The sequence below is a fragment of the Solea solea genome, chromosome 15 (genome assembly GCF_958295425.1).
Source record: "Solea solea chromosome 15, fSolSol10.1, whole genome shotgun sequence".
Taxonomy (NCBI): domain Eukaryota; kingdom Metazoa; phylum Chordata; class Actinopteri; order Pleuronectiformes; family Soleidae; genus Solea; species Solea solea.
The window spans coordinates 24,228,001-24,253,691 of record NC_081148.1 but is presented as its reverse complement, the minus strand read 5'-3'; the positions used below and the strand labels follow the sequence as shown (position 1 = coordinate 24,253,691).

Sequence of the window (25,691 nt, the reverse complement as noted above, 5' to 3'; positions counted from 1 at the left end):
CATTTCCAGTACAATACCAGATATGAACAAGGATTTTAACCATAGACTGTATATGAAATAAAAAATAAATTGACGTAGTCTTTCATTTTCCATGCTAAGACAAACCCAGGAGTAGTTATGTATGGAAAGACCACTAGGGGGCGACTCTGCTAACTGCGATAAGAAGTCAGTTTGAATTGGAGTCTACAGGAAAATTAGCTTCTACTTCTCACTTCAACACATTTCCATGATTAGTTTAAGATTTCTGTTACTGCGACTTTTACGTCTTCAGGAAAACAGACAATAACAAAACTAGGTCACACGTGAGTGGACACCAGTGTGATTGACAGCTGCTGTCGTCCAATAGGAGCCCAGCTGCAGGTGAGACCTCGGAATTTCTGTATGTAAACAGGAAAAATTGCAATTCTCTTACCTTTTGTTAAATCTTGTGGATCCAAGACAAACCTAGAACATTGTGGGATTTCAAACACAATAGGAACAAAAAGCACATTCTCCACAATAAACCAGAGACCAGTCTGTTTGAAAAAGCCATGATCGTCTTCTTCCACACACTCTTTTATTTGTAAATAATAAAAATGAACTCTTGAATATAAAACATACACATCAGTAGAGCCACATCTGTTATACAAACAAGAACTGTTGCAGTGAATACTTCGTCTTTCGTCTAGAATCGTGGTTATTTTGGGAGTGTGGGGGGCGGGGGCGGGGCGTGGGGGAGGAGCCACGGGCTGTAAACAATCAGTATCCCTGGAGTAATACTGACAAAGGAAAAGGCAGTCGGCCACACCGCCGCGGGTTTTCAACAAAAGCATCCGCAAAAATATGTTTTGCAAAAAACCTCATTGGTTTCAGAAGTCCAGTCCAAACCAATAGTAATAAACAGGGGGTGAAAGTGCGGGGAGGGGGGTGCGGTGGTGGTGGGGAAGGAGTTTGAGGAGAAGAAATTAAACTTTTGTTCTAATTGGTTTCTGCTAGTTTTTCTTCTGACGGTGGAGGGGACAAAAATAAAGGCCTTTTGAGTGCCCCCCTGTGGCTCGACGCCGCTCAGCAGCTCGAGCACAGGACGTCGACTTCCCCCTCAACAAGACCAGGAATGTTTGTGTGTTTCTTTCCTTTTTTTCCCCCCCCCTTTTTTGTTTAAATCATTTATTTATCTATTTGTTCAAATCTTCAAACTCTACTCGCGCCGCTCGTCCTGATTTGTATGTACAAGGTGTCGCGTGTGTGTGTGCGTGCACGTGTGTGTGTGTGTCGGTGACTGGTGTGCAGTCATACACTCTTTTCTTTTTTTCTTTTTTTATAATTCATATATCTATATCTTTATCATTTCTGTCAAACTCATAAGGATACTTCATATACATTTAGCTGTTATACACACATTCTCTATCTCGGTCTCTAGCCCCGACTACAGTTTTACATCCTCGGAGACGCCAGGGGCTCGAGTAGAATTAGTACTACAAAACAGCACTGTTGTTGTTGTTGTTTCAAAAGGGTTCCAACATAAAAAAAAAAAAAACGCAATCAAAATAATCCGTTTTTTTCACCCTAATATGGATATTTAGACCCAGAGTGGTAGGCGTGGCCTAGGTGGAGTTGCCCCCCTTTCCCCATTGGTCCGCTCCTGCTAGGGGGTGGGGATGGCTTGGCTTTTCTCGGTTTGTATTCATATTCAGTACGAGCAAACTGTACAAGAACATGCAACATACAAGCTGGCCTAAAAGTATGTGGAACTAACACACATATTCTAGTCTTTTTTCTGTTTTCTGTTTTTTTTTCTGATAATTTGTTCTGTTTTGAATTTTTGTCTCATCTTCGAGTTTTACAAAACAAAACAAAAACGAAACAAACAAAGAAAGAAAAAAGAGAGAGTAAAAACGGAAATAGAAAACGAACCAAAAAAATAAGAGAGAGAGAGAACGAACAGAACGAAAAGAAACGTGCATGCAGCTTGGGGGGCTGGGGGGTCGCGGGATTTCCCGAGTCATGCTGCTCCCTCCTACAGGGGGAGATAGAGGGTTTGGGGGGGGGGGTCGTGGAGGGGTGGGGGAGGGGACTGGGTGGAGATTGTTCGGGTGATTGTAGCGAGACCGTTGTTGACGGCCTTTGACACCGTCGCTCGGAAAACAATGAAACGTACACAAAAACAAGAGGGAGTCTGCACCGTATGGTACCAGTCTGAACTTTCACGCAAAAACAACGAAAAAGACAAAGAAATAAAACGAGTCAAGATTTTTCAATAAGCAAATAGTTAAAGGGGATATATGTAAGAAATGTATCATAGCAACATGATGCCATGTGTCATCAGAGACACAGACTTGTGACACTTACGTTTTGGTCGCGGTTTGTAGCCGCCGAGAGTATTGTCGGGATCAGACTATGCAAATTTACGCCGATTTTCAAGTAGGAGAAGGAGGAGAAACAGTCCATAGTGTCCTCTTCGTGACGCCCAGGAATGGGACCAACGCATCTATAGCCATGATTGATAACTCCTTGCTGATTTTCAAGTGATTTGGTCTTGACCAAATTATAAACGACGGGAGTGATGAACAGACATGTAGTGTAACATAATTGGAGAACAGAGATTTGGTGTCTGGCAGACTCCACAACGTCTGGCATGTTCAAATTGTATGAATGAATGAATATAGTTTTCTAATTCTAATTCTAATTCTTTCCATTTTCCTGACTCCTGTGCTCCTGGACCAATAGGGTAACAGTGCTTCACATGGTGAAGAGAAGTTATCTTCCAAGTTCTCTCTAAAGGACAAATAGTCCATACCGTCCTCTTTGTGACACCCAGGAATGGGTCTACAATCCTTTTTTTCGCTGGTTGGTTGAGGATCAAATTTGAAGTGTTGCCACGGCCACTCTGATTGATAATCTGACACAATGACCATCGTGAAAGACAAAAAAATTGCGTAGTCTGATCTCGACATACGTCAAACACAATGAGCTGCATTTCAGAGGCTTTGGGTCAGATATTTCCGAACGTTACCAAACCTAGAAACCCTCAGTACCTCACTAAAAAAGGTCTTGACCAGGGGCCAAGAAAAAGAGTCAGCCGTGGAGATTCCCAAGATATCCAAGGTTAGCTAACATCTTGTATATGTTGTTGGTGGATATTTAAATTATGTAGCATTTTTACGGCTCGTTATTGTTGTCTCTTTTTGTCATGTGATAATGGGACAGTTGGGTTTGTGCACACACACAGTGCAAGGCTAGGTGTTCGTTCAGCTCAGTGTTTTCGTGTTGTGGCAACTACGTTCTAACATATTGTACTCGGGATTGTAGTAACCATTTCAAATGTCGCCGCCGTACATATTTCACATATATCCCCTTTAATTTGGCCTGTGTTTTCTTTAACTTTCAGTTTCTCCGCATAAAGGAGTCGACCGTTTCTTGTGCTTGCTTTCGTATCTATCTCACAACAAGGCTAAGAATGTGCACGTGCATGTGCAGGCTGCCCTTCACGTTTGAAGGGGCCACCAAACTGTGCCAGACCTCTACCCCTCGTGCTCGTCTACAACACTTGTTACTACGGTAACAGTACAGCAGCACAACGCTGTATCCGTTTTGCTACTAACTAACAACCCACACATTGTTTAGACTCCTCGTCCCTGTGACCTCGCAGTACGCTCTACTCTGATTGGCCGGGGCGCTACCGTGGCTGGAGGAGGAGGACTCTACTTGGATTGAGCGTTCTGATAGGGGCTGCGCAAAAAGGTTAGACGAAAAGAAAGAAAGAAAGAAATAGAAAGGAAACAGTAGAGAGAATGTTGGACAGAAATCTCTACCACTGTGGGTTCAGAGGAGAAAACAAAGCAAAGCAAAGCTCTTGAAACAAAACGGTGTAAGGAGGGGGAAGAGGGAAGGTGTGAGACATGATTGTCAGACTCCAGCTAAGCTTTGATTGGCTAGTTCTGTCTCTCCTTCTCTCTTTCTCTCTCTCATTCCCTGTCTCTCCGTCTGGCTTTTCACTGGTTCACCGAGGGCTTTTCATGTTTGTTCTCGTGGTTTGGGATCTCGCCCTCGGCTCAGCTGTGGTCCAGTAGCATGTGGTCCATTGTTTTGTAATTTTAAGGGGTGTTGTGTGGGGGGCTGGGGGGTTTTGCGAATCGCTATCCGGTCACTAGGACCGAACGCCTGGCGGCGGTCCTGAGCTGTCCAATGACGTCTGAGATGCCAGTCGTGTAAGTGGAGCTAATGTAGGGTCCACCAATGACGATGGCGGAAACAGTTTGTACCAGCCGATCACCGTGCTTGAGAGGTCCAGTTCCTCCAACAGGATCTGTGCTACACCCATGAAACATTTGTGGTCCAATCGTCCGTAGTCACCCCATACTATCACCTGGAAGTAGAAAGATAATAATTTTTAGACACATGACAACCAGGATTGTTCTTACAAGTGAGTAAACCTACAGATTCACCTCAGTACAATACAAAGGTTATGTCCTATCCAAACAACGTCAAAAGCCGCATTTCCATCATGGTGCGGTTTGGGTGGGTCAGGCCACGTCAGTGAGATATGTAGCGTGATGTACCGGTGCAATGACAACAAATGAGGACAACTGAACACGGCACAACAGACTACAACGGAGGACATCCAGCAGCTCTTTTTTCCCAGCTTGATTTGTAGTCGATTTTGTTTTTCTCAACTCGTCAAGCTTTGTATGAGTGATATGTAATGACCGCGGCCATTGAAGAAACACCAACCAAGGGAGCAGGTTTAGCTCCACCCAGACCATACCATTTTACTCTGGTACCCCAAGGTGCCAAAAAGTGAACAGTTGGGGCGAGGGTTAGGGTTACCCAAAAAGTACCAGATCTGGTCATTTTGGTACTTGTCCTGTACCAAATGCATGGCATTGTCTAGGAAAAGCTCTGTTTCCCTGTGGACAAGGCCTAAGTAGTATTGCAATTACTCTTGTCCACACATCCACAAAAAAACCCAAAAGCAGAACATTACCTGAAGCACTTTGCCCTGCGGACTCTCCTCGAAGAGCAAGTGCTGCTGGTAGAGAGGCTCCAGAGTCTTTCGTGCAATCTTGGTTTTCTTTTTGGCTTTACATGTTCCATTATCCAGAAGATACACCTTCACGTAGGGAGCTGGCAATGGAGGGGTTGAGTTAATATAAAAATGAATATCCAAAAAGATGGCGAAAGAAGAAAATCAGGAGAATGGGTGTTACCTGGGAGGGATTTGGAGCCTGGTTTGGGGGTAAGGCCTCGTGCCCTGATCACCTCCACCTCCAGCTGGCCTTTCTTATCCATCAGACCAATCTGGACATCACCTGTACATGCAGGGGATGGAAATCATTAAAACATTGCCACACATGAAATAATTAGAAGATGCTTTCTATTTATTGAGGAGAAATTTAGAGTAGATGAGTCCTCACTCACCCATGGCAGGTGTTGCCAGCGTTTGCCGGCCCACCAGCTGACCAGGGCCTAAACCATCCAGGAAGTCACTGAACTGACTGTCAGCACCCAACCGCATCCCTGAGAAGATCAGACTGACACACAAACACAAACACGTGTTTTTATCATCAGAACATTCCCTGTGATGTCAAAAAGTACATAATGTGTGGATCGGTGGTTCACATACTTCCCCTCAGAGCTGTAGCTGTTCATGCTGCCGTCAGTGGACTCTCTGCTGGCCTGCCGGTTCATGGCTGAGCCTCCTCGAGGATACTCCACCGCCATTCCCGTCTCCACACTCCTCTGGATGCTGCTGCTGCCTTTGCCTTTCTTACCTGTTGACGCCTCTGTGGCAAACACAGAGAAGAGGGGTTTGAGCCTCTGCTCTTTGTGTGTGAGACATCCAATCCAAGGCTGCTACCAGTTATCAGGCATCTCATGTCATACCTACCCAACACTCCAACTAGATTCTACATTTGTATACAATGAAAAATTCAATACTTTACATTACCCATGCACATTTCAGATCCCATAGTGACTTCACCAATTTCTTGAACGATTTAAAGGTAAAATACATTTAGAGAAATACTTTAGAGAACATATACATGAACATGTTGCCAGGTCAAAGTCTTGGAAACTTTCTTGGTTATTTTACAGGTGGTGAGGTCACTGGAGGAAGAGCTAGATGCAGAGAGTCAGGGTCTACTCATCATACCTTGAAGGTGAAGCAAGGGTGTAAAGGTGAGAGTGAAGGAACCATTAACAGTGAGGAGAAAGCCTGCTGGTTTTGTCATAAACACAACACGTCCATGTTCAGATTTTGCAGTGACCGAAATTGAACTTGCAGTTGGGATTGTAAAAATACACATATTTTTTTAAACAAGCAGGCTTCTTCTGGAGTTGGACCAGCCTTTAAAACATGATGGTGGAGGGAGAGGGTGGAGTGAGGAAGCGTGCCAGAGACAGAATTCAGGAAGGGCTGAAGGTGCTGGGGACTTTTTTTGTCTGTCTCAAAAAGCTACACTTTCTCTCTGAGGTTTCCTAACTGTCTGCGCTTGTGTTTCTTAAAAACCAATGTGTAGGATTTAGTGAAGTTGCATATTACAGCCAATTAAATACACAAGTAGGTAAGATGATAAATCCCTTGTGTTGAAAGCTCCTAAAAGCTCATGGTTCATAAGTTCTGACATTTTTGCTAATGCTTAAAAAAAATGTTGGTAGTCAGTGATATATTCATTTGTCTTGACTTGAAAAAGGTTCCCAATCTACTATTTTTGTCCTCTATCTATTGCATTGCGTTAGCATGCTAGCTGTGTGGTGCCACCAGGTGTCATGTTCAAAACTTCTCATTTAAAAAAAGGTCCCATTTGAAGGCACCATTCGAAAGTAAGGTGGCCTTCAGATGGCCAGTGTTTGAATTGTCCTTTCTGGGCTACTGTACAAACATGGCGGACAAATGTTCTTAATTTCAAAAGATAATGAAATAAATTAAAACATATTTTTAGACAATAAATTCAAACTTAAATCCTACACACTGGTATTTTAACACTTATCAACATTTATGTTAATAAGTCTTAATAAAAAAGAGGAAACAGAAAAATAAACTAAAAAAAAAAATTTGATTTACTACATTTTGTCCTATGTTCGTGTCTATCTGCTCACTCTTCAATGTGTCTGTCTGTCTGTCTTAACTATTGCTTTACCTTTCTGTCTGTCCACCGCCTTACCCGCCGCTTCTGAAATAACACACACAACAACAACAAATACCATAAACAACAACAACATCAGAAAAAAACCCTACACAAAGTTTTAATCAGTGAAGCGGAGATGAAACAGCAAAAAAAACTGACTGTGGGTTATTACATTTTCTATCTTGTTTGACTTAAGTAGCTACGACAAACCAGACACTGTTTTGCTAAAATTTGACACCTGTCATGTTCCATTGTCAATGTCATTTTATTGTGAAATTCACTCTTATTTTGAAGTCTTTTTCGTCCCTTGTCTGCGTGCACTTCACTCCCCTCTGTGATTACCCAACCTGGTTCACCTGTGTCTTGTTCGTCACAGCTGTTCGTCGTCTCCCTGATTCCTCAGTGTATTTAACCACTCCCCCTTCCTTTGTCTGGTTGTGAGTTTGTCTTCGTCCGTCACTAGAGCTACATGTGTTTTTTGAGCTCGCTCCTCCAGTTTTTTTGTGGTTCGCAGTTCTGTGGGATTATTTGCACGTATGTGCTTCTGTGACTCTGCTAATCTCTATTTACCTGTTCCAGTCAGTGTTCTGTACCACGTTGATCTCGTGCCTGCGCTCTTTGCGCATGTTTGAGGATCTTCGTGCCTGTTCACGTTTTTGTGTGCTTAAAAATAAACTCTTTTACTTACCGTCCTGCATTTGGGTCTGATAACACCTATGCTGTAGCGCCTGGCTACATTAGCTGTTCATGGCACAGCCTCTAGCTACAATAGCCACTAACGTCAAACACCAATGCCTTAGCTACTAGCTACAGTAGCTGCAAATGTCTTACACTGATGTCCACAGTTAGCAGCTAATGTCAACCAATGATAACTTAGCTTCTGGCTACGGAAGCTGTTATCAACAAATACTGATGCCACAGCATATTGCGAGAGTAGTTGCTAACAGTAGCTGCTAATACATGAAAAATTAATTGAGTTTAAGACTCTTTTTTTGTGCCATAAAACTCATTTGGGGCTCAAATACACTGAGTGAATGGTGAACATCAGTGCTGCTAATTTGTGGCTATTAAGACCAGGTCTGAATAAGACCTTAGAAGTGACCTCTTGTAGAACACTACCACTGAGTACGACTGAGCTATTGCTGCCCCAGCGATAGTCAAATTCCTCTACAAACAAGAATGCCATTAGACTGATTTGAAAATTCTGCAACCACCAATAAATTCTATAGAGAAAAGTTTTCCTGTAAAGATTGCTGCATCAGCCTTCTTGATATTTTTTTTAATTGCATTTATTTAATGTCGTCCTTCATCATCCAAGGGCAAAGAAGTAGATTAGATCCTGTAAAAGGCGTCCAGTCTCTTTGACACCAGTGTTATTTATTTACAGTAATTACACTAATGTCCTAAAATCATTCTGAGATTATATTTCCACTTAATGTCTATAAAGTGAGAATGAAAAACCAATAATATCTGGGAATATGTTATTTTGTTGATATATTGTCAGATTATCTGGGTTGTTGGGGGTGGTCAGATCCCTCACCTGTCTGGCTCAATTGCGAGGTACTTCGGCTGCGTCTGGATGGGAGGATGGCGACGACGCGCTGGCTGAGGCTCGAGCGCCGCTTCTTGATCCCGCTCCCCAGGCTTCCCAGTGCGGTGTCTGACTGGCTGCCGTCGGTGTGCTCCATGCCGTAGATCTCACCACTCACGCTGGTGCTTTTCATCATGTGGCGGCCCGTTGCGCGCATGGCCCGACTGAGATTTACCAAACCAGTCATATAATGTCATTCAATGCTGACCTTATTTCATAGGGTTGTAATAACACCTTAATGGTCCAATATACAATACCTGAGTGCAACTAATTGTTGGAGTTGAAGAATCCAATTACATTCATAAAATATTAGATGATGCTCTCAAATATTTAGATCACACAAAGTGTTTTCATTGCTAAAAATAGACTCAAACCCATTCATTGATTATCAAATTGTGGAATCAATGACTGTTTTTGGAGCCTTTTTCACTGTTTTTAAGGCTCCATTGCGAAAATGCCACACCAATATTAACTTTAATGAGCCTTTTTCAGCTAAAAAATGATCTTAGTTTGGAAGTAAATTTAGAGTCGGCTTCAGTGAGATACTTTGCCTTCTTTACAATTAATGTGTTTACTGTTGCATTCAAGTGGAACCAAAATGATTACCAAAGATATTATGAGGCTTATGAGGCAAAATCTCGTATATTGGACCTTTTTTAATTGAGACGTAAACATGGAGAGTGTGTGATTGTGTGTGTGTACCTGAAGCGTCCCCGGGGTCTCTCTGACTGGATGGACATGTAGCTGGTGCTACTGATGCGAGAGGCACTGCTGGTTCGAGAGATGGCTGACACGTCGCTGACATCACTGTCTGAGGACTTATGGGAAACGTTTTCACTGCTCCTCCTCTGATCTTTGTAGAGCTGCATGAAAACACACATACTTACCGATTATGTCTGGAACTGTCTGCTGAGTTTGTTTTAAATAGAAATACAAAAAAATAATAATAACGAAAAAGTTGATGATCCACCTCGCGTTTGTTCTTGAGGGCTCTGTCCAGGTCCTGTTGGCTGGACGTGGAGGCAGCCGACACCCGGTTGGAATGCACCCTCATCTGGAGCTGACGGACACGCTCCTCTGCTACCAGGGCTACACACAAACACACAATGTACTCATGATTAAACTGTAAACGAACCTTTACTAAACATTTCTAATATTTAAAATGGTGAAACAAAGCTGCATTCCCATTGGTTTCTGGCATGGACACTGGTTAGTCGGGATAAAAGGTTCCTCGTTGGTCAGTTTCAATGTCTGGACAAATAGTGCTTCTACATGATATTTATCGTAACTACCATTTTCCGATTCCCAACTGTCCCCTAATGATGACCAAGCTTCTGACATCAGACGATTGCATTTCACTTTTCAATGTGTTTTTTTTTTACTCAGTTGTTTACTCAGCTTCAATTAAGTGGATTCCATTGAAGAGCCTAGCCTCTAGTGGTGGGGTAAGAACCATACACTTCCTGTGTAGTTGATGTGATCTAATCCCTCACACAACCAACGTATCCTCAGATGGTTACGGCTTAAAATCTGCATTTGTCTCAATTAGGAAGTCCAGTGACTTCTACTCATACGATTCTCCTCGTCATCGTGCTTCTCCCACAACAAGCACTCATTTAAACTATATTAACTTCCTTCTTCTGGCCTTTTTATAGACCAGTGCTTTCTAAAAACTGGGGTAGGTGACACGTCTTTGTTGTTGTCAATCAACAATTCCACAACGACTTTTCAGCATGACGTACATCAAGTGATATGAGAAAACTACACTTCTATACCTCACTTAGGATGTGTTTCCAGCTTTGTGGGAATCCATCCTATGCGACTATGACCAATTATCAGACACTTCAGAGACAGAGTTTGCCTCCTATTGGCTGCTCTACTAAGTAGCTATGCATACTTGGAAATTACCCTTTTTCCAGCAAATGCCTATGCTGCAAAGCAACCTATAAAAAGACCTAACAGTTGGAAAATAGATCTAATAGATGGAGATATTGCATCTCAGACCAGAGGACCTCCATCCAAAAACGTTAGCTTACTCCAGCTTTCAGCTTGATAATCAAACAGAACTTGGCTGCACACACACGCACCTTGTTCTACAGTGCTGCTCTTGGGGGGAAGCTGCGGGAGCTGCCTCACTTTGCGAGCTGAGGAGGACGTCACTGAGGAGGAAAGAGACGCACCACCTTGGAGGTGGCCCCTAAAACACCGTGACGAGACAGTGAGGCAGATAGAGAGGAGGGAGGAAGGACACGACCAGTGGGGAGGAGAAATGGTGAGTGAAGAGAGAAAGAAAGGAGGGATGAATATAGACAAGGATGAAAGGAATGGGAATAAAGAAAAAAGGGGAGAGAAAACAACATTCAAGTTAAACGTGGGCCTAGCACCTGAAACTGGCAGGTCAGGGGTCATCCTGTACACATTAAAACCTCAAAATGTAAAGTTAAACCTAAAAAAGTAAAGCCAACAGGAAGTGGCTGACGGAAAAAACATGGAAGAACAGCAACGACTATAGTGAAGAATCAGTGGCAACAAAGTGAAGCTTGTTTAGGATTTTTTTTTGTTGTTGCTGCAAATCAAAGATTTTCAAGAGTGAAAGAACACAGAGGAAAGTGAAAGCCGCAAAGCATTAATCCAGTCATTCTGCACATACTCATTCTTTCTCATCCATTCTCACAAAACACCTAAGTGATCCATGACACCTTTGTTTTCTAATGCATTTCACAGCTCTAAGTGTTACATTTTTTAGATCCAATTAGAGCATGTTATAGTGCATCCAGTTGTACTTGGAAGTTGTATTTTCCCATTTATGAGTAGGACGCTCAGGAAGTTGTTAATTCCAAGTCATCAACTGTTTCTAACTCCTCATACCCCAAAGTCACAATTCAAAATGGCTGCTTTGACTAAAAACAGTGTAACTAAAGTTGTTGTTTTTTAATCAATTCTGTCACTTTAAAGTCATACACTTGTTTCTGTGTTACTAGTGTCTATGGACATTGTGTTGTGTTCATTCGATAGGACTTGATTAGCCTGCTAGTGAGCAGAACTAGCTATAATGCTAACCTCGAACACCTCATAACCTGACATGTGAAACTCTGGGTAAACTTGTGCGAACTTAACCTGGATGGGACGTCATTATTAGCTCTGCCATGAAACTTAAAGGAGCTGTAATTTTAGAAATGTACTTGATTAAGTTATACAATTATATTATTATGTTTAACTTGTGGAAAAGGGAATGTGTAACTCCTCCTATTTAAGTCTTTTGGTTCATTCAGTATTGGATTTTCAAACTATCTACCTGCATATGATAGTATGCAAATTCTATGAATAATGTTCTAATTGATAATTATTTTACGCTGATGTTTAACAAATTGACCCTGTTTAACATTTCATATTCAAGTTTCACACACACACAGAAGTTACACTGATACAAAAAGACTTACAGTAAATACACAAACACAGAGAAGCAGCAGCTGAGGCTCAGTTGTGGCAAAGACAAAGTCACAGAGACACAAACAAATAAACACAATCATGTAGGAGTGACACTTTGTCTGTGGCCTGGAGATGAGGGAGGGCACACACTCTGGGTGGGGGGGAGAATCTCCTTACCAGTGGGCCGAAGTGGGGCCTTTTTCCCTCGGGAGCCCCTTAATATTGAGGTGGGCTTCATTCTGCTACGTACACGCAAACGAGCGATACAAACCCAGAGCAGATGCATGAGCAGCAGCAGCAGCAGCAGCAGCAGCAGCAGCATGCAAGGAACGAGAACGGGAAGAAAAAACAGGAAGAAGGAAAAAAAAATGGAAACGGAAGAGCGAGGAAAAGTAACGGAAAAACAAAGAGAAAAATAAATAATCCAAAATGGGTTAAATGAAAGATGAGCAGAAGTTTGCAGGAAGGATCAAGCTATTTAAATTTGAATTTAGTCATCGTTAAGCGTCTGGAATTGCTTCACAAAAAGCTTTAAATATGAACATTTTTAATTGTTTTTCATTCAAATTAGAGGTTGACAGATTTTCTATGACAAAAAAATGATTTTTACAACTCAGATTGCAGCTAATGGGCTATTTTGTTTTACCCATATTCAGTCTATTTTCTTTTTTACCTCCATCTGATTAAATATAACGGTTTAATGATAACAAATAATACTTCAGTAACCAGTTGCATTTAATGTCTATTATATGCAGTATTTTCAATTAAAATAATCATGTATGAACTAAATATTAACAGGTCATCATAAAAGCAATGCTCTTTGTTAAAAATGGCAAATAATGGCCCGATTAATCGATCTACCTCTAGTTTAAATGTCGAACCAGCCACAAAATTTCATTATTCTTCCACACCCTAATTTTCCAGTTGATGCCAAAAGATCCCATCTTTATCCCATCAGTAGATGCTTTTTAGTCATGTGGGAACATCAGTTTTTTAGGGAGACGAGGTCGTAGAGTGACCTTTGACATGTGTTCAACCAGTGGTCGACGCCTTACCTGCCACTGTCAGAGAGCTTCCTGCCAAGAGTCTGACATTCAGGTGTTTCCAAGGTCCCAGGCTGTCTGGAGAATGGTGTATGAGCAAAAGGAGCAATACAAGAACCAAAAAAGAAAAGAAAAAATGGAACAAATTGATAGATGGATGGATGGATGGATGGAAGAATGGAAGAGACCATGATGGACGATAAATCATCGAGAACAGAAGAAGAAGAATCTGATTCTGTCAGTGGTGCTGGCATTGGCCTTATAAGTTTATGATGTGGAAAACAGGAAATGGGAGCCGTGCTGTGATGCATGGCAGGTTGGTGTAATGAATAACGGGGGTGTCACATCATCGTGAAGCACTGGTTAAGTGTGTGCGCACAGAGTAGACAGAGTGTGCATGTACCTCGTCTTTGTACTGAGGTGAATTAAAGTTTCTTGGGCGGGAAGTAGCATCCGTATTCTCCATTCATGGACATGAAAAGTACAAACATGACACATGCATCACCACCAAGGTGCCGCGCACGCACGCTTGCTCGCACACACACTTGAAATTGAAATTTTTAAGTCACCACGGAGTCATTACTAAGCCCTGAAGACACAGACCTAATCAAAGACTGAACAGGAGAAAGGTGAGCGCACACAGAAGCTGCAAATTCCCCTGAACAAAAAACGGAGACGTTGGAAGAATGCGGGAAGCAAACGAAGCATCAGCGAGGAAAGGATTTCACACCAAAACTACCACCACTTCACAACAGCACAAACTGGGTGCTATAGAAACCACCAAGGAAGGAGCAAGAAGAAGAAGAAGAAGAAGAAGCAACGGGACAGAACTCTACAGTGACGACCACAATAATAAAACAAAACCCTGGGGTTAAAAGTCTCCTGTCGTCAAACTACAAACCAGGAAAAATATCATCCACAAAGTAAAAGCCACACAAGCTTCCCTTTTTACACAAATGATGGAACAATTCATTGTATATTACAGTCACTCTTCCCTGTGTCCAGATCTTAAATACCTCATGATTCTATCTTTTATTTTGTTAAGTTCAAGAAATTATTAAACTTAGTTGAAACAAGTTTGAAGCAAAAAACAACAGAAAAGTAAATCATTTTGGGAAATATACTTACATGACATGTGCTGTGTTGATCGCTACAGGTTTAACATCATTAGCCTTCGCACATGTATGTTATACACATGCTAATTAGCCTAATTAGCTGGAGTTTAATACTACTTTTTTGTCTCTGAAATGGAAACCATGAGCTTGTACCGATACCCATATAAGTCCGATAGCACCTAGCTATCACCAGCCATTTGCGAAACACAATGCTCCATCTGCATTACATGAATGGTATCAATGGATAGTTTGGTATTTGTATCTTTTGGCCAGTATCGGACCGCTAACGATACCGAGGATTGTGACGCCTCTTCCCTAGAAGCAACTTGACAAAGGTCAATGGCCAGGGATACAGCAAGTTTTGATTTAACTTTGGGACTGGAAACATCCAGATGTGGCTATGATGTGTTTGGTTCCGACTCATGAGTGTTCCTACTATAAACTATATTATTGGCTAACAAGTTGAAGATAAACTGAGCTGTTGTCCAAGACCTTTGGATGACGCTAATGTTTGGACGCCAGGGTCGGAGTTACCTCTCTTGGTGTGTTTTATCACAACGGTTGGTAGCCAGGAAAAAGTAATGCAACATGTTTTACCAGCAATAAGGAGGAAATTCCAAATAACAAACACATGCACAAGCTAATGGCAGACACACACATATGGGGTGCTATCATTGAGCTATATTCGTGGAAAAAGGGTGCTCACATTTTAGATCAGGAGAGACTGTTGCTCAAAGCTTTGCCTCGCTTAGGCTGTAAATACTTCTCATCTGTCTGCTTTGTCAATTATATTCTCCACAACGTTACATACAGCTGGAAAACATAGCAGCATGAAAATTAGTTTCTATGATACTGCTTTGCTCCAAAGGTTATTGAACTTTCCCATGTGCATCAGGGAATTACAGTGGACTGGATGGCACGATATGACTTTTTAGCGTCTGAAACTGATATCAGTATCACAACTTTTGAGTATCTTCCGATACTGATATCAATCCAATACAGTCATTTTAAACTACACAGCAGTTAACTGGACATTTGTGCTATTTCGTGCAATTCTCTATCTGGGATGGTTGTTGGACTGGCGAGCTGTCCAGGGTATACCCCGCCTTTCGCCAATTGTCAGCTGGGATTAACAGATAAATAAATGAATGAATTTTCTAACCGTGTAACACATATCTGCTCCTATACAGAAGAAATAAATAACCCGAAACATGACTGCTTTTCCAGTCTGTGCATGGAGAAGCATGCAATACATTGGATTTTGGTTATCGAATTCAACATTATTCTCTTTTCGATATTCAATCCAATGATTTTGATTTACATTTATAAGCTTCTGCATGTTTCTGCTGCAGAAACATGGCAGATCAAGATGGTGGCCTCTGTAAAGCAAGGCCCCTGCCTGACCTAGCATGAACATTCAAGCACATTTCCCAAAATTGTTTACCATTTCTTTGAAAATGCTTTAAACTGAGATATTTGTTTCACATGATACATCATTTAATAACGTCGAATAAAGGTTTGGAAAAAGGTTCTAGGTTGAAAGTCACAACCAGTTATTAACAAGTGTCTGAACTCTGTGAAGAGATTAGTGTTGGCTGCAAATCGAGCTTGACATCTGCCTGAAGCCAGTAAGACCTACTGGCTTCAGGCGGAAACATAAGGAGGATTATGTTTTCTCACATAACAGAAAAAACTTGACGATATGTTGCCACATTCTTCCACGACAACAAAGGTTTTACAATAAAGGCATTTGACTTTAAGGCACAAGTCAAGCTCTAAGAGGAAGCTGTTGTAGTTCCGTTAAAGGATACCTGTCATCTTCAGGGGAAGCATGTTGAATAAGAATCCTGGGACTCGCCGGACGTCTCCGCGGCAGCGTACGTGACAATGATTTTCTATGTGTACACATACAAAACATATCACCCATATGACCATAAAATCAGCAAGCCAGTGTAAAATCATCAGAAAGCCATGCTGATCCATGCATGAAGTGAAAAGCTGCCCATGTCTGTTTTTTCGTGCCTGCCAATGCCACAAGTACGTTTTTAACCACTTACGAGCAATGAAACAAGCTGTAAACACAACACTGACACATCAAGACTAAAAAGCCTGATGTAACAAACTTTGTTCTCTATAATTGTTTATTTATTACAACATTTATTCTTTATCACTTTGTTTGTGATAAGCCTGGATGAGAGCTCTAGACCCTTATCATTCACCTCCATTCCATCATTTAATTTCTGAATTTTATCACTGAAATACACTCAAATAGTTAGCTATATCATTACATTACATTACATGTCATTTAGCAGACGCTTTTATCCAAAGCGACTTACAATAAGTGCATTGTAAGTCGCTTTTATCAACTGGTTTGGTGATAAAAATTACCCTCTGCCTCTTAGAAAAGATGGTGTACATCTACGCACTTTTCCCATTAGGTGATTAAGAATGATCCAAATTGACTTGCTGTCTATATTAATACTGCAAATGTTCTTATGATAATACATCTTCTTATTATTTTGATTTAACATTGTTACAAAGTTTCTAAGTTTACGATACATTCTCGTTCACCACCACCTCCATCATGTGTGCTTTAAGTTCTTGATCTAACCAAGGCGACATAGAGTTTTGCACAGTTAACTTTCTGACAGGAGCTTGTTTATTCACAATTGGGAGTAGTAAATGATCAAAACGATCACCCAAAGCAAGACCTGGGTCTTCCTCCTGTAGTACTTCGGACCAGTCAACCTCTCTCACTTCATTACGGTAGTTATTTTCATTAAAGATTTGTTTGCAGATCATTTTCTGACCCCTCTTGGGTATTTTCATCTTTCTTCCAATAACTATAAGGTTGTGGTCGCTACAGCCTACTGGAGTGGAAGTTGCTTTTGAACACAGCTCAGAAACATTTGTAAATATTAAATCAATACATGTTGAAGATTTGACTCCATACACTCTTCTGCATATTCTACTAGCCTTCTTGACCACTTGTGATAAATTACATGTATCTGCTAGAGAAAGGAGTCTGGCTTTCAGCGGGCAATCTTTCACATTCCAGTCTATATTTAAGTTCCCTATGACAAACGTTTCACAATTTGCATTACACGCTTTGTCTAACACTTATGTACATATATTTTCAAGTACATTGTAGTTGCGTTCGGAGGTCTATAGCAGCACCCTATTAACCTTGGTTTTATATACGGAAGTTGAACCTGCATCCACAATACTTCCACCTCTTTAACTTTTAACTGGAATATGATCTTGGCAATAGATAGCTACCCCACATCCCCTTGTTGTTCCCCTATCTAGTCTATACATATTATATCCCTCTATTTTCAATACTTCACTGTTTATTGCTGGATTCAGGTGAGTCTCTGATATTGCAAGTATATGTAATTTATATCCAGTCAGGATTTCAGAAACATCATCAATTTTATTATGTAGACTACAAATTTTCAAGTGACCCAACCTCAATCCCTTTCATGGTAAAATAGGACTATACATTATTGTTAACCAGTAACATTTTAACCAACATAACTTTCCTCACAATAATCAGAGCTCTCCTCTGAACAAAACCTCTTAAACACAAGACCTCAGCAGCACCCTATTGACAACCCGCCCCCTCCCACACCCGCACATCCACGTCGCACTCACACTTGTAGGTACGCTTGCACGCACACACACACACACACGCACGCACAGACACATATCAACACAATGATGTGTTGATAAAAACATCCAACAAACACAAAAGCAACATTAGCTTTAATTCAGTTTAATTCAACTCCAAAATCCAATCTGCTTTTGGCTCAGTTTTGGTGGCCACCAACTTCGGCAACCAATTTTGGCCATCTGAGACTCTTCCAAAAACGTTTTGAGCACAGAATTCCTTTCTATTTTGAATCAGAGACAATCTCCACTGTCCTGGCAGCCACACACACAACATGCAGATCTGTTGCCAGAAGGAAACACCAAAAGTACAACTTCTACGATGAAGACACCCAATGACTAGACCGAGGACTGGGTAGTGAAGAGTAAAAAAATGCACATTGCTCAGTTTTTATAACATCAATAACATATTAAAAGGTCCAATATGCAACAATCCGCCTTACGAGAAAGTCAGGAAACAGTAGTAGTTGTGTAAATATACATAATAGTGGAATTTTTCAGCAGAACCTGTGTTTTTGTAGGAGGCTATAGAAGCAGCATTACCTGTCGGAAACACCTAGTGTATAAACATGCAAAATTAAAATTACGAATGGCTCAATACCACTTTTTTGTCCAATACAATACTAGTTAATGACCTTGCATATCTATCTATTTATCTGTCTGATATCAGTCTGATACCAGTACCTCTTTTGAAGGACTTAGCTGTTAAAAAGACTTGTTATTAAGTTGACACATTTACTGCCAAGCTCTATCCAACTATTTCAAAAAGAGAACTCTTCCACTGCGTTGGCAGACATTTGCCACCCTCACTCATGTCATTGTCATTTTTAGGATTTACAGATTGTATTGGCTTTCACTTTTTTCTTTTTCCAATATCTGATCCAGTGATATTGACCAGTATTGGACCGATAACATGTTTGCTCTCCGTTAATTCCTTGTTCACACTCTACGCTACCATATTTGCACCCTGTAAACTCTAATTTTCCTGAGCGTTCAAAGTTAAGGCTGACCTGTATACAATCTGTATGTCATGATTAAGAGTTCACAAGTTATTGACAGAGGTTGTAACGAGCCAAGTATGGAATGCAGTAGTGGGAGTAAAAGCGAGGTGCAGATGAAGGAGTCTCTCTGGATTTACCTCTAAAGAAAGGTTGTTCTTTGGCCAAAAAGTCTTCAGACAAGGAGAAACATGAGTTTAGGGTTTATATTGGTTTCATCATGGAGGGTTCTACAAGCCAAAAAAGGGTTCCAAAATGGCCTGAAACTATGTCTGTTATCATTGGTGACCAGCTATACTCACCTTTGCTTTGTTCTGCACTGATTGGTGGTGCTCACATATTGCATATTGGACTTTTTTATATGTAATTGAATACTTGTCAGTAAATCATACAATACTGCAAAACACTTTCACAAACAACTGCAAAATGGTAGCAACTAGAGGAACTTCTAGGTGGAACAGCAGATTGGCAGAGCAGAGTACAGCAGGGGTGTGGGGTAGGTGGGTAGAAGGGTGGGGAAGCTTCATCATCGGGTATGTGTAGGACCATTCACAGGGGTAAAGAGAACTACAAAGACCAGGAAAGGTTTGAGAACAAAGAAACACAACGAAGGACTACAGGAGGGTCGCGGGTTCAGAGTCTGGTACCTGTCAGTCTCTGGTGAGGGGGCATGATTGTCTGGAGTCAGACAGTTGGCACTAGCACTTCTAACCCTGTCCAGAGACGGCTGAAGATCACTAGATGCACCACGGCATTAACATGCCATCCAATGGAGGAAGAGGAGACAGGAGGAGAGGACAGACACAAACAGAAAGAAAACAAAACAAACAATGAACAAACAGAAAAAACATTTGAAAAAGTCCAAATAGATTCCCAAAAAATAATATATAATGTTTGTCCAATAACTAAACCATGACTGGCTGACTGGTGTAAGAAAAGAAATGTCCTTATGCTGACATGGTTGTTAGGGTGATGGAGTATGAGAGATATAAAAAAAACAAAAACGTTTTTGATTGTTATGGTAAAAGGATAGAAAACTCGCTGCAATTTTCTCTCAACTTGAAAGACTCATTTTAACAATCTGTGTGTGTGTGTGTGTGTGTGTGTGTTTGGGTGTGTGCGTGTGTGTCTTACCTAACTGTCACCTCATCTCTGAACATTACAACCCGTTGCGTGACGGAATGACGCTTTGCATTGACTACGTGCGATTTTGTGACAGCGCTCGTCTTTCGACATGCAGGCAGCGTGGAACTAGTCACACAAGATGAAAGTAAATTAAAGAAAGAAAGAAAGAAAGAAAATAAAAATCTAAAAAAAAATACAGCATGCATTTGCAAATGAAACCAACTAAAATAATAAAAGGCAAAGATGGAAACTAATCTCTGAAGCTCCTGCTGAAAATACTCACATAAACAGAGAAGTTCACTGAAGGTTGTGTGACCCCATCAAGACTATACACGTTTCCGCATATATGCTTTATTACTCATATTTAACTGCTATAAATTGGTTAATTGTTTCTTCACTGATTAAAAAACCCTTACCCTAACCCCTTAAATGAAATACTCTCAGATTGTCAAGAAGGTCTTTGTCCGTTACTTCCTGAAGTACAGATGTGTGAAAATCATCAGTTTCTCCCTAAAAGTCCGACCATGGACGTTCTAAGATGGAGGAACTACTTTGAGGGAAGCTTGGCTGGAGTGTAGCTGTGTTTAATGTTAGCATGTAGCTCTGGTTTTCTGACATTAAGTGAGATCTCTTGGTCAGTTTGGGATATTTATTCATAGCCAATGAACAGCAACTGCAGCATTTAAAATGTCTTGCAGTGCAATAATGTTGGTCCTAACAAAACTTGGATGATTGTACATACAAACAAGTCTTCTCTATCTCCTTTTTCATGCATGTAGGGGAAAATTACAATAGCTGTCAATGTTAACTTAAAAGACAGAAGCCTTTCTTTGGGGCAAGGATTTGATTTAGTTTGGTTTAATTGGGTAAGATTTGGTTTAATGTTGTTTAAATTGGTTTAATTTAGTTTTGTGCGGTTTGATTTGAGTTTGTTTGACCTGGGTTGGTTTAGTATGGTTCTGATTTGGTTAGATTTGCCCATTCTGGGCTACAATAACATGTGGTGGACACAATGGGGGCGTAGTTTTGAAGGGATCATTTTGAGTGACTTAAAATTAAACAATTCTTCATTTCAGGGTTTCCAGCCAACAGATACCATTAAATCCAACACACTAGACCTTTTAAAGAAAGGTTTAAAGTCATACGACGGTACGGAGAAAACACTTTTCCTCGTTTTATTCAGACTGAACACACATATATGCAATAACTTACCTGTTTGTGTGTTTGTGGATGCCGTTGAACAAAAGTGGCATCTTGGGTGGCAAAGTGTTACTGTGCTTAGTAGATCTCCTGATGTTAGCATGTTGCATGCAGCAAACAGAAAGAGGAAGATGGAAGGAATAGGTGGAAGAGAAGTGAAAAGGAAAAATAAAAAAACTGTGGGAGTTTGTGGACAACAGAAAAAGATCTACAAAGATAAACTACTTAACCAGTGATTTTATAAACTCTATAAACTTAGTTTGGTTTGATAGATTTCTGCTAAAGATAGATCAGGTAAGCTTCATATTTCACTCACTGCTGCTGATGTCAGACCAGACTTAAAAATCACTGGCTAAGCTCCTGTGTTTTTGCAGTGTAAGCAAGTGTAAGAACTAAAGAGCGATGCATGACAGGGATACAAGCGTCAAATGCTGCGTCTCCTGTCAGATGCACCTTCAAACACATCCGTGTGTGTGTGTGTGAGTGTGTGTGTGTGTGTGTGAAACAAACAAAGATGGATTATCACATCGGCAAAGCAGGCACAACATGTCCACGGCTTCAGAGCCGAGGCAGAGACTGAGATTAATTATTGGATAGAACAAAGACTGTTGTACTCGTTACTCACTCAATGACTTATTTCACTGAAGTGGAAGTTGGACTCTTCCCCAAATTAGAAAAAATAAGCTTTTCTTAATAAAGCTTTTGGGGAAACTATAATGTAACTGCGTTATATCTTTGATTACTTAAATGAAAGAAAATGAGAGGCGGAATCACTCTTTTCACGTTTTTGCCCATGAACGTCTAGTACGGAAACATTGCATCAATACAAAGTATTTAGCAAGAACTTAGCATGTTAGCACTAAAAAAACCTATACTATAATATACTATACTATTAAACATGTTTATACAGATGTAAAACCAGTTTAAATGGTCTTATAACCTATCTTTTACATGAGGGTTTTGTGTGTGTATAATAAAAAATAGCACGTTAGGACCAGATGGACCTTGATATTATCCAATGTGTCAGTCTGGTTAAGGATAAATATAAATGTAGGATTGGGTTTGTTAATGCTGTCTGATTGTCATGTTCTGTTCGTCCCTTGTCTGTGTGCATTTTACTTTTCCTCTCTGTGATTACCCAACCTGTTTCACCTGTGACTTGTTCGTCACAGCTGTTCATCGTCTCCCTGATTCCTCAGTGTATTTAACCACTCCCCCTTCCTTTGTCTGGCTGTGACGTCGTCTTTGTCTGTCACTAGAGCTACATGTGTTTTTTGAGCTCTCGCCTCTGTTTTTCTCTCGCGCCTGCGCTCTTTGACACAAATTTGAGGATCTTCGTGCCTGTTCACCTGTTTTTGTGTTCTTAAAAATAAACTCTTTTACTTGCCACTGTCCTGCATTTGGGTCTAGTCCTGTATGTGATACTGATCTAGCCTGAGTACATAAAGATTACACAGTGTACTGTATATACAGTAGATAATGGATTTAAAATGTATTATTAATTCTTATTAGGAATGACTATTCAACTACTACGTTTTTGTTCATTTATTTATTTTATGTATATCTACATCTGCTGTGACATTAGAGGTGATTTCCACTGCATGTTTTCTGCAATCAGGGAAGCAGTTACAAGCAGTTACCATAGTTATTTCTGAGGTATACTATAGTTTTTCACATATTGGAATTTGTGATAAATTTGTTTCCAGGGCTCCTAATAACGATGAATGATAATCTGTGTTTTCATTGGGACGGTTTGATCAGATCAAAAATACAGATGTGCTATGAAGAGCGTGACTTACCTCTCTCTAAATAAAAACACTAATACTCCAGGAGAGATGACTACTGTACATGTGGTTTAAATGTAAGTGTCACATTTGTATGTGTGTAGAGACACGATATCTTAATTTGTTGTTTTACTTGAGTGGCAAAGGCAGAATGAGCTTACAAAAAACAAGGGGAGATCATTTATAATTCATAATATTTGATAATATTTTATTTTCAGGCCTTGACAAACTACAGCTGGTCTGGTTGTTGAGGAGGATCAACCAACTGAGAATCACTGTTTCAGCTCAAGCATGGGGCTGTAATGACCTCTTGTGGTACAGAGGCAGTAGTGCAATTTGAAAAATGATATAAAGGCTCAGTTCCTAATGTCCTTCCTCAACCATAAAGCCCTGAACACTCACTGACTTTGACATTGTCCCCTGTTAAATGTCTGATTTCGAGAGGCTTAGAAGCATATTCTTGAATTCCTCTGATTATATGACAACCTAAATGTTGTGTCATGCTTACACTAAGAATGCTTTGAGATGCTTTTATGTGATATGTTTATGTTTCCAATCAAGTGATTTTTGACCAGTACCGAGTATAGTATCGGTTCATTCCTAGTTTACACCAGCTGTTGTTGTCATAAGTTGCCTTTCGTTTGTTATCTTACATTTTAAAGACTGTATAAAGTCTTCTAACACACCAAAACTAGCAGTACATTTAGATGTAGACAGTTGAATTGTCATTTAAGTATTATGAATGAATTATGCATATTTTTGTTATTGATATTGTACATACATTTACCTTTGATTAAGTGGGGTTTTTGTGCCTTTGCCTTGGCATTTTCAAACTGTATTTCCAGTGAAGGAACGTTTTTAAAGAAAACTACAAACAGACACAATCATTATAATATACTACTACATAATAAATACTACTACTACTACTACTACTACTACTACTGCTACTGCAACACACACAAACACCATTAAATCTGATCCAGTAGCAAACTTCCACAAACCCAAATATAAAGAAAACGTCATGATTGGCCATTTTACCTGGTGTGGAGGCACTCGGCACTTTTGCCTCGCATTGACTGGTGGATCATGATGATCTCACTGTCGTTACCATGGGGATGGATGACAAATGAGGAAATTAACAACAGTCAAAAAACACCAGGAGAGCAGAGAAGACAGTGAAGAGGAAAGAGAAGCTGTTGCTGATTTGATTGACACACACACACACACACGTGTGACACACACACACACACACACACTGTCAAATACCACAGACTGAATGCCACAGGTTTTTGTGAAGCCAATCTATGAATAGCTACTGTACCACAAAGCATTAAAAATAAGATATTCTACTATTAAATAGCAACACAATATGTGAAATACCTCATTATCTCATCTCGTTTCACTGCACAATTGTGTGTGTTGTAATGACAATAAAGATATATTTAAAATGACACAAAAACAAAATCCCAGAAATACTGTTTGATGTTAATTCTGCAAAATGATTGCACTCCGTCTTCAGATGAAGTAATATTATTGATTTATTTCTTATATATAAAGACTAAACAGACCAAATGGAGTCTAAATAATCCTGATGAAGAGTTAAAGTTGTTACATAACAACTTTAACCCATTTATAACCCATTTTCACTGGTAAAAAACAGTTTAATCCGGATTTAAACTGGTAAAAACCAGTTTAATCCGGATTTAAACTGGTTTATTCAGCTACCTACTAAGTATAGTATAATATAGTCAAGGTTTTTATTGGCTTTGGCTCTCATTGACATTAGTGCTAACATGCTAAGTTCTTGCTAAATGAGAGGGGAAAAGAGTCGATATTTAAGTAGCAATTAAGGAGACTTCCGCCCCAACTTATTATTGAATTAATTAATATTTGTATTGATGCAATGTTTCAGTACTAGACCTTCATCGGCAAAAATGTGAAAAGAGGGATTCCACCTTTGTTTCTGCCGAATAACTGGAACGTACGCTCTTCCAGCAGTTAGCATAGCCATTAGCTAAGAACATTTTAAGGTAACCTTACTTTTTACTCTCTACTTTCATTCAATTTAGACTTACTTTATTTTATTAGTGCCTTAAAACTCTTTACCCACAGTTAAATTCTGAACAAGCAATAACAACCTTTCAGGTTGCAGGATTACCATCGAGCAGAAATTGTAGGATTCTGTTTTTGTGAAATGTTTTTGACTTCTATAAATGCTCTTGATTAGCATTCACTCTGAAAGGTAAACAAACCCCACACAAACTTTTGCACAAAAATCTACTGACTCATTCCGACTGCACTCACACAGGTAGAAGCGTAACACAGCGACAAAAGCACGGTTGCAGCGTAACTTTTTCTGACAAACAGTGGAAACAACTCTGGTGACTTTTACTCCGTTCAGGCCAAAACATTCAGTATCAACAAGCCGAGCTCAAGCAGCGAGACGCACCTGTCGTCCAGGTACTCCTCCTCCTGGTGGCGACCTCTGGCAGAGTCGTAGAAGCGGGCTGGAGAACGAGAGCGGCGACTGTGAGGAAGCTCGTCGTCCAAACTCCTGAACAGAAAGAAAAGAAAAAATGACGTCAGGTTGGTAGGTTTGAGACCCCTGTCTTAGATGTAACTGAGCCACAA

The 25,691-nt window shown here is 40.3% G+C and overlaps 1 protein-coding gene across 26 annotated transcripts in view; it reads right to left on the bottom strand.

The window, feature by feature from the left end:
- Positions 1-514: 514 nt before the first annotated feature.
- The window catches only part of LOC131473611 (regulating synaptic membrane exocytosis protein 1-like), an 80,025-nt gene continuing 54,848 nt past the window's right edge, over positions 515-25,691 (bottom strand). For 10 of the 26 annotated variants that reach the window (XM_058650913.1, XM_058650914.1, XM_058650920.1 and 7 more), the window contains 17 exons: positions 25,510-25,614; positions 24,099-24,158; positions 21,289-21,366; positions 20,086-20,202; positions 19,599-19,688; positions 16,096-16,179; positions 13,182-13,247; positions 10,785-10,894; positions 9,668-9,786; positions 9,400-9,560; positions 8,647-8,861; positions 7,119-7,151; positions 5,603-5,762; positions 5,398-5,510; positions 5,187-5,288; positions 4,964-5,103; positions 515-4,345 (listed from right to left, as the gene is read on the bottom strand). In XM_058650913.1, the coding sequence (XP_058506896.1) occupies positions 4,127-4,345; positions 4,964-5,103; positions 5,187-5,288; positions 5,398-5,510; positions 5,603-5,762; positions 7,119-7,151; positions 8,647-8,861; positions 9,400-9,560; positions 9,668-9,786; positions 10,785-10,894; positions 13,182-13,247; positions 16,096-16,179; positions 19,599-19,688; positions 20,086-20,202; positions 21,289-21,366; positions 24,099-24,158; positions 25,510-25,614 (1,972 nt within the window). In that variant the 3' untranslated portion in view covers positions 515-4,126. The remainder of the gene's footprint in view (positions 4,346-4,963; positions 5,104-5,186; positions 5,289-5,397; positions 5,511-5,602; positions 5,763-7,118; positions 7,152-8,646; positions 8,862-9,399; positions 9,561-9,667; positions 9,787-10,784; positions 10,895-13,181; positions 13,248-16,095; positions 16,180-19,598; positions 19,689-20,085; positions 20,203-21,288; positions 21,367-24,098; positions 24,159-25,509; positions 25,615-25,691) is intronic. The other 16 variants (XM_058650919.1, XM_058650923.1, XM_058650926.1 and 13 more) reach the window with 16 other exon arrangements.